At 34.4% G+C, this 10,067-nt stretch overlaps 1 protein-coding gene across 2 annotated transcripts; it reads right to left on the bottom strand.

Annotated features, from left to right (window-relative positions):
* Positions 1–670: 670 nt before the first annotated feature.
* LOC107723303 (T-cell acute lymphocytic leukemia protein 2-like) lies at positions 671–5,808 on the bottom strand. Of its 2 annotated transcripts, XM_016531867.1 has the most exons (4): positions 5,726–5,808; positions 2,513–2,534; positions 888–1,240; positions 671–680 (listed from the first exon to the last, which is right to left on the bottom strand). In XM_016531867.1, the coding sequence occupies exon 3, from the start codon at positions 1,223–1,225 to the stop codon at positions 896–898; it is 330 nt and encodes a 109-aa protein (XP_016387353.1). In that variant the 5' UTR covers positions 1,226–1,240; positions 2,513–2,534; positions 5,726–5,808; the 3' UTR covers positions 671–680; positions 888–895. The 2 variants fall into 2 exon arrangements, with proteins under 2 accessions (XP_016387353.1, XP_016387352.1); XM_016531866.1 differs by lacking the exons at positions 2,513–2,534; positions 5,726–5,808 and adding an exon at positions 1,341–1,637.
* Positions 5,809–10,067: the final 4,259 nt, after the last annotated feature.

The raw sequence follows: 10,067 nt of genomic DNA, 5'->3' as shown, positions 1-10,067 counted from the left end.
GAGTGTATAATGTATTTATGCAGATAAAGTTGGACATTTTTATACATCCAACTTAAAAGCTGGGTGATAATATTTGCAATGAAATGAAAAAATCAAGCAATTGAGATTTGCAATATAGTATACAGTATATTGCTCTAAGTTGTAAGTATGCGGATAAAGTTAGATATGTTCACATATCCACCTATATATAAAGCTTGCCAATAATATAATCTACATAATATATTGACCTAATTGAGTATACTGTATGTATGAGGATAAAGTTGGATATTTTTATATATCCAAAAGAGCTGGCCGATAATATTTTGCAACACAATTAAAAAACCAGGCAGTTGAATTGGATGCTGGATTGCTGTTGGATGTAATATACAACCCACTAGAGCTGCGAGATAATGCAGTTTACAGTATATATTCTTGATTATGCTAATATTGTTAGTAGATGTTAGTGGTTGTTGAACATTATCTAAACCGGAAGACTCTAAATAAGTATTAGCAACCGTTCACACACTTGCCAGATGAGCTTTGCTTTTCTGTGTTTGGTTTTAGGATCACAAAGTTGCCTTTTTTGTGTTTGCGGTTGTGATTGTGTGTTGTGTTAAATGGTGATTAGTAGAGTGGGTCGGTCAGCTGCTGATTTCAAACGGGTAAAGTGGTATGAACAGCTGCCCATAAACTCACTCTTCCTCTGTGATGATGATTTTAACATGGATAAATGAGATTTTAAAAAGTATTTTTTACACTTTAGGTCAAACGTGGTCTAAAGACTAGAGTGATCCAAACAGAAATGTATAGATATATAATAGATAATATGATAGATATGCTTATTTGCAGTGTTATATGCATTTATCCAAAATCATCTCATAATAGGTTGAATGTCATGGCCAGAACACGCGTCGTTCTACCAGGCTTCTGAACTGTCGCAGCTGGACCCGGGCGAGGGCGGGTCGGTGTCGCTGGTCCAGGTGCGGTCGGTGCGCAGCTTCTGCATGTTCCCTGTGATCAGCGTGAGGAGCGCGGCTTGCGAGTGAGCTGACGGCTCTTCGCCTTGGCTCTCCAGCAGAGTCACCAAGAAGTTGATGTAGCGCATGGCCAGCCGCAGGATCTCGTTCTTGCTGAGTTTTTTCTCGGGCGGGTGTGTGGGGATGAGTTTCCGCAGCTCTGTGAAAGCTGTGTTGACATTATGTTGGCGCCAGCGCTCGCGTGTGTTGGTGAACACCTTCCTGGTCATGATACTGCAGTACTTCTGCAAAAAAAAAAAAAAATAGACGGTCATGCCATTATCTGAAAATGAGCATGGGGAAAAATGAAAAGGATTTTGTTAATAGTTAAGTACAAACACTTACCACTTTCTGTTGTCTTGAAGCTCTATGAACGTTGGAGCATCAGGCACAAATTGAAAAATAGTCCCGACATCAAGTGAAAGCAGCACGGAGCAGAGTGTTTAGGAAAGATAAAGTGCTGTCAGGTAATTGCAGAAGTAATAAATCAGCATCCGTCCTCTCACTCTCAGCTATCTGACACTCTCAGAACCCTCGACTCCTCAGATGGAAAACAGGGTGAAAGAGAGCGAGGATGTGAGGGAGGAGTGGGGTTTGGGTTGTGCTTCTCATTTTTATAGTCATGCTGATGTGTGACGATGCAGGGTGTGAGCGGGGGGGGTGGGATTTTTACATCTGCCATTAATGCGTTTAAATTGATTAACATAATGCGCTGCGTTTCCATTCACAGCTATAGCATCTGGGGGTCTAAATACAAAGAAATCCAACTTTTTACCAACTGAACATGAAAAACAAACTGCAGTCTACTGTTTAAACTAAGCAGGGTACATTAATTTCATATAAAAAGCTTTTGTATGCAGCATGCCCTGCGCTTAATCTTCAATTCACAGCAAAAACTCAAACACTCTTAATATAAATAAAAATACTATAAATATGCTATATAGCATATTTTTTATAATTATAACTTAATAATTTTTTAGTATTTAACTTTTATTAATTAATCAAATCTAAATCTTATTATTAGATTACTTATATGTAGATTAAATTACTTTTATCTATAAATTATAAACATACATAGATATACAGTACTAACTAAAACTTAATAGAAACATAAAAAATATGAACATAAAATAGTTAGTGCTTTCAATCGATGAAAAAAATTAAACACACTTTTCCCCGAAATTAATCGTGATTAATCCCACCTAACATTAAAGTTTTTAATTATACTTTTAGATTGCAATAATTTCACATTCAACCTTCAAATTCATGTAGAAACAACGTAAAGACAGTATATTTTTAATATTTGTTTAATGGCATCTTTTTATGAGGCGAGTATCACTGATACCAGAACTACTGATGTCTCTAGGAATTTTTTTCCTTATATGTAACCATTGACTAGCCATTCAACATTACAGTATAATTGAGAGCTAAAAAAATAGACGGTCATGCCATTATCTGAAAATGAGCATGGGGAAAAATGAAAAGGATTTTGTTAATAGTTAAGTACAAACACTTACCACTTTCTGTTGTCTTGAAGCTCTATGAACGTTGGAGCATCAGGCACAAATTGAAAAATAGTCCCGACATCAAGTGAAAGCAGCACGGAGCAGAGTGTTTAGGAAAGATAAAGTGCTGTCAGGTAATTGCAGAAGTAATAAATCAGCATCCGTCCTCTCACTCTCAGCTATCTGACACTCTCAGAACCCTCGACTCCTCAGATGGAAAACAGGGTGAAAGAGAGCGAGGATGTGAGGGAGGAGTGGGGTTTGGGTTGTGCTTCTCATTTTTATAGTCATGCTGATGTGTGACGATGCAGGGTGTGAGCGGGGGGGGTGGGATTTTTACATCTGCCATTAATGCGTTTAAATTGATTAACATAATGCGCTGCGTTTCCATTCACAGCTATAGCATCTGGGGGTCTAAATACAAAGAAATCCAACTTTTTACCAACTGAACATGAAAAACAAACTGCAGTCTACTGTTTAAACTAAGCAGGGTACATTAATTTCATATAAAAAGCTTTTGTATGCAGCATGCCCTGCGCTTAATCTTCAATTCACAGCAAAAACTCAAACACTCTTAATATAAATAAAAATACTATAAATATGCTATATAGCATATTTTTTATAATTATAACTTAATAATTTTTTAGTATTTAACTTTTATTAATTAATCAAATCTAAATCTTATTATTAGATTACTTATATGTAGATTAAATTACTTTTATCTATAAATTATAAACATACATAGATATACAGTACTAACTAAAACTTAATAGAAACATAAAAAATATGAACATAAAATAGTTAGTGCTTTCAATCGATGAAAAAAATTAAACACACTTTTCCCCGAAATTAATCGTGATTAATCCCACCTAACATTAAAGTTTTTAATTATACTTTTAGATTGCAATAATTTCACATTCAACCTTCAAATTCATGTAGAAACAACGTAAAGACAGTATATTTTTAATATTTGTTTAATGGCATCTTTTTATGAGGCGAGTATCACTGATACCAGAACTACTGATGTCTCTAGGAATTTTTTTCCTTATATGTAACCATTGACTAGCCATTCAACATTACAGTATAATTGAGAGCTATCAATTTGAACATTTATTAGACTTTAAAAAAATAACAACTACTAATTTAAGTGAACTTAAAACAATCTTCACATAAACCCTATAATAAATGTCATATTTAGCTACCCGTGCCCTTCAGCAAGTAGGAAATATACATAAATTTAATTAAATTCTAAATTAAATATAGATGAATCCTTAAAGCTCAAAGGTTACTGATGTCCTCTTTTTTCTTTTGTTCTTTGATTAACAGACATCACAGCAGCTGGTTATTAGCTTATTTTGGCTGCTTTAAGAGCGGCCGCTGCTGCTGAACATGACGTGGATCTGACACGCATCGGATTTTCTCAACTCTTTACCTTTTTCTCACTCACTTCAGGTCTTAAAGTCTCTACTAAAGAGTAGACGAGTTGAATGGGGTGTGTTAGATGAGAGAGACAGTGCTGCTGCTCCAGGACAGTTTTCAGAGACATGTTCTTAAATGTGACTCATATATATATAACAAATACTTTCATACATGCACATATTTAAGGCAGCTTTAAAGGCAGGGTATGTGATTTTTCAAAAACACTTTAGAAATGGGATTTGTTGCGTCGCGCCGCTCACGTCCGTAGACACGGTGTAACATTGGTTTTGCTTTGTTTCACAGAACTAATCGTTGCCTGGGTTGCGTACGTATATGTGGGGCGGAGCTATCAAAATAGGGGCAAGACCCTTTTGGGGTAGGGGCATGTTTGTTTTGGTGATTTCAAATATCAACATTGGCTACCAGAAATCACTTACTCTGCCTTTAATCGCCTTTTTGGTAACTTCATGACTTAACTGACGACATAACTACGACATTGCATGCTTGTAGTTTCTTTCGCACTTTAATACGAAATGTGTTATTTGCTTTAAATATTTTCAATGCGTTAAACTGAAAAAAATAATCACGTGTTAAAGCGGTAATTTTGACAGCACTAAAAATAGTGTTAATAACACACTATTATAAAAAAATATTTTAAGTTTAAAATATACTAATATCATTTTATATACTTGTATTTAAATTCTATTATTTTTATAATTCATATTTTAATTTAAAATAAAAAAATAGGCAAATAAAAAAATAGATATACTTTACAGTAGCCTGCCAGTCATATTAATACATGGATTAAACAGGTAAGAAAAAATAAAATGAAGCCCATCCCAGAGGTATAATCCATCTCACCAAAATGTCAAGCTTCGTTAGTTTGGACAAATATTTTAGTTTTTGATGTTCTCATTTTAATCCACCAAATAATGTCAATATATTTAGCATATTTTCCACTCTCTTTAAAAGTCAGCTTATACTGTACAGCTTCACATTGCACATCTTTTCTAATAAATTTAATGGCACTTAATGAAGCGAATGAACCAGCAGATACCACTTTTTACTGTTGAGAGTTGATTCATAATCTTAAACCCTTCCACATTCAAACCATCGGGAAACAACAGAAAGGACGGACAATTCAAAGCAGACTTATTGCCTATGAGCTCTAACAAATACGTGGCTGTTGTACAAAATGTGCTTCCCGCTTTTGTTGGGATGCTGGATGTCCACCTGCTAACAGATCTATTACAGCGACTCTGTCCAATAGTGAAGTGACATCATAATGAAAACCTTCCTCTGATTGGACAACACGGTGCCAAAATACCCCACAGCATATTCACCCTGACAGAGTAATAATATGGGTTTTGTCTGAATGATGGTAATCTTGTTTAGAATGTCCTGGGGCTTCACATAAATTACACTAGGTTATGACAGAGGCAAGCTTGTGGATCAACACATTCTTCGGGGGCCAAGGTCTCCGAAGCCCCCTCTCGCTCTCTCCCGAACTCTCAACCTCCCTTCAGATCAAAAGCTGGTGTCTCGCTGCAGCAATTGTTGATTTAAAAGTCTCTCTGAGAATTGTGGGGGATTTGCATAATGGGATTATGGAGGGATTAGGATTCAGGCAGAGGACAGACACAGTTAGGATGGAGCTGAATTCACGACTCCATTCATACAGACTCAACCGCTCAACACACCCTGCACCTGCAGAGCTGCCTTTCAGATCTGCCAAAAACTTCAGCAGCACGCAAACCTGCCCGAAACAAAACTCTCACCCAATCCACACTCAAACTTTCAGCCTACCTGAGCTCCGGTTTCCCACTGCAAAGAAACGCCACGCAGTTGTTTCTCCAAGACAGCGATGCAACTAAACGAAGACTTCTGCAGCTCAGATGTTTCTCCTGTGAAAAACACTCCAGCAATCTCTCAAGATTTGGTCAAAAGTCTGCAATCAAAAATTTGTATTTGTCAAAAAAGTTGTATTTGTCAATTTGAATTCAAATATTTCAAAGACCAAATGAGCTATGCAATCCAAATTAACTGTATCAAATGCGTCTGTTTTCATTTTAAGGAATTCCACAACAAAACTGGTATTTACATGAATTAAACATAACTAAATTGAAATTTGCTTGTTTTAAATAAAATAAAAATATATATTTAAATTGCGAATACATACAGTATATTATTATATTATTACTATAATAGAAAATGAGAAATACAAATTTGCTTTAAAATAATATATACACTATTAAAAATGTATTTTAAATGTATTTTAAAATGCTTTTAAATGCTAATTTAAAAAATGTTCATTATATTTAAAATAAAAAAAGATGTATATTTTAAATATATACAGTATATTATTTGTATGAAAAATGTAATATGAGAAATACCATTTGGATTTAAAAATAATTATATATATATAATTATTTTTAAATCCAAATGGTATTTCTCATATTACATTTTTCATACAAATAATATACTGTATATATTTAAAATATACATCTTTTTTTATTTTAAATATATACATTATTTTATTATGTTATTTGTATGATGTATATAAATAAAACATGGAAACAAAAAGCGAATCAAACTAAAATAAATTTGACTGCAAAAGTAACTTACTGTAGGGCAAGTGGTTTGAGCAGATCACCTCAGCAAGGACCAGTTAAATGCAGAAACCTTCCCCAACTGTTCTTATTTGAGCATTTAGTTGACATTGTTAACCACTGTTGACAGTGTAATAAGGGTGTAATAAGGAAGAGATTTGACCCAATGTTTGCAATGAAGAGAGCGGTTAAAAAGGTTCAGATTTGAACAGCATGCTGTTCTCACGGCCTTTTTCCATCTGAAAGAACGCTGTGATAACGGTCACATTATTGACGTATTTATTGACACCGCTGTGTTTTACTGCCTCAGACTGGACACACGTCTTCCCCCTCACACCCTTGTGTCCGAAAACACTGTGGTTTTATTTGCTTTTGTTTCAGTAGGCAAACAAGGGCAGTTCAGATGGTGTTGGGAGTTATTTATGGAGGCTGTTTGGTGTTTTACAGAGGCTGAGGCTCACGGGGTGCAGAGAGAGTGAAAGGGAGAGTGACGGAGAAAGGAAAATGCCCTGTGGGAGTGTCTGTTCTCCAGCTCATTCCTGCGAGGGGCTGCTGTCAGACTGCTGGCGTGCTGAGATAAGCCCTCCGACCCCCATCGCTCTCCCTCTCTTCCTCCTCCTCTGTTCGTGTGGCGCTTTCCCTCTGCTCTGACTGTCAGCGATAAGAAGATCGTCCTGTAATTGAATGACTATCTTTCTATCACGCTCATTTCAGAAAATAGCAAGGGGCTGGAAATGCGTATGGTGTGGGAGATAAATGAATGGCCACTGTCACCGTAGCCCCTAATCAGCATCCAGACTGGTAATTTTTAAAAATGTTTTTTTAATGCCAATCAATTCAGCTTCACATACCGAATGATTTATTCAGTTCCAGACCGGCGTGACCAGCTCTAAATAAGCGGCGTCGCAGCAGTAGCGTGTAGCAGGAAATGTAATTCGCCGCATGTTTGTCAATACAGTGTCACATTTGAATAGAACTCTTTCATCTGCATTCAGATGCATCCTTTACACCTGCTTCTGTGTACAGACTGTAAAGCTAACAGATGCATGTGTGCATACGCTCATTCTCAACTGTAGGTCAAAGGTCAGTAGATAAATGAGCCACATAATACTGGAGTCTTATAAAATTAGAGAGAAAAAAACAAACAGCACTAAATACCTCTGAACAATCAGTGCTCAAACCTTCTGCTGCATCCTAGAAACCTGTAATTCAAATTTAACTAAAAAAAATATATATTTTGTTGTTTTCTTTCTCGGTTTCAGATCGCCGCATCAAGACAAGCCTTTCAAGCAGTCCTTGAACATCGTCTTATCCATCATTTCCATATTCTATTGATCAATAAATAATTTTGTACAGTCTTTTTTCAATGTCATGCTGATGGTTCCGGGAGGTTATTACAGGCCCAGCTAATCTTGATTCATTGTAAAGCTGAACCCCATATGGAACCATACCGTAAATTAACAACAATAAATATGATTTATTGCCAGAGTGGTCCTGACTGAATTAGAGTTGAGCGTAATTATAAAAAATACATATTCACTACATTCAAAATTCTATTAATTTATATACGTATATAAAAAATATGAAAAACCTTAAAAAGTTTTTTTTTTAAAAGTTTATAAACATATTATTTATAAATACATTTTCCAGCCATTTATGAATTATTAAAATAAGGATAAACATGCTATAGAAATTACACTCATAAGGTTTAAGTCAAAGCTATATATATTCAAAAAAAAATTTAAGTTGAGCGTCATTTAAAAATACATATTTACTATTGAAAGTCTTTATGATTTTCAAGGTTTTATACATTTTCATGACATTTCAAGTCCTGGAAAACACAATTTGTAAACTGTGGCAACTGTGGGAACCCTCTAAAAAATATATAATAATAAAAATATAAAATCTAACAAAAAAATGCAATTTTAAGAAAAAAGTTCAATCTAGTTCAATATCAACTGGATGTATATTTATAATCATGTCAATTTCAAATAAATAAAAAGAAATGTTCGATTTGACCGTTTCTTTTTCTTTTCTTCACTGTAACTGTCTTCTGATATAAATACACCTAAAGGGTGATAGTTTAAACATGAAAATGGACTAATTATTGGAACAACATCTACATTTATTATAAACCATTCATTATATACATTTATCATAAATGATATACTTATATTTTTAATGGGCATATGGTTGAACTGTATTAACGTAACATTATATTCTACATAAAAAACTGAAACTACTGAAGAACATTAGAAATATTCTGAAATTTCATTCAAACGAGGGATATACCAAAGAGGAAATAGAAACACTTTCTCAGAAAAATCTCCATGTCCATCATTCCTGCCTGGAACTCATTCACATAGCAGTGTTCCTCTCTTGCAGTGCGGAAACACACAGACACAGACTGATAGAGCAAAACTCTCCTGTCCTCCAAAAATACTTTTGTGATAACTTTCTTTTAAAGAGAAAGTTCATCCAAAAAAAAAAAGAACACTCTGTCATCATTTCATATCCCTCATGTTGTTCCAAACCTATATGATTTTCTTTCTTTTGTGGAACACAAGATGACTGAAAAATGTCTCTGTTTTTTGACAAAACAGTGAAAGTCAATGGGATTTACATTATATGTACTGTGGAGAAGTTTTAAGTAAAACCAAGATTATTGCAGTACGTTTTATAAGAAAATACTATTTCAGTCTTTCTACTTTAACATTTCACGTTTGATCCAATGTGTTACTTGCCATTTCTTTGTAATTAATTATAAAATTTACCAGCAATTTCTGAGTGTATAAATACACCTAAAGGGTGATAGTTTAAACATGAAAATGGACTAATTATTGGAACAACATCTACATTTATTATAAACCATTCATTATATACATTTATCATAAATGATATACTTATATTTTTAATGGGCATATGGTTGAACTGTATTAACGTAACATTATATTCTACATAAAAAACTGAAACTACTGAAGAACATTAGAAATATTCTGAAATTTCATTCAAACGAGGGATATACCAAAGAGGAAATAGAAACACTTTCTCAGAAAAATCTCCATGTCCATCATTCCTGCCTGGAACTCATTCACATAGCAGTGTTCCTCTCTTGCAGTGCGGAAACACACAGACACAGACTGATAGAGCAAAACTCTCCTGTCCTCCAAAAATACTTTTGTGATAACTTTCTTTTAAAGAGAAAGTTCATCCAAAAAAAAAAAGAACACTCTGTCATCATTTCATATCCCTCATGTTGTTCCAAACCTATATGATTTTCTTTCTTTTGTGGAACACAAGATGACTGAAAAATGTCTCTGTTTTTTGACAAAACAGTGAAAGTCAATGGGATTTACATTATATGTACTGTGGAGAAGTTTTAAGTAAAACCAAGATTATTGCAGTACGTTTTATAAGAAAATACTATTTCAGTCAACAACATTTCACGTTTGATCCAATGTGTTACTTGCCATTTCTTTGTAATTAATTATGAAATTTACCAGCAATTTCTGAGTGAAATGTTTTATACACCAATTGTT

This window comes from Sinocyclocheilus rhinocerous, unplaced genomic scaffold (genome assembly GCF_001515625.1).
Source record: "Sinocyclocheilus rhinocerous isolate Xijiao unplaced genomic scaffold, SAMN03320098_v1.1 scaffold665, whole genome shotgun sequence".
Taxonomy (NCBI): Eukaryota; Metazoa; Chordata; class Actinopteri; order Cypriniformes; family Cyprinidae; genus Sinocyclocheilus; species Sinocyclocheilus rhinocerous.
Note: the sequence above shows the minus strand (reverse complement) of the source record. Positions and strands in the feature narration are given on the sequence as shown.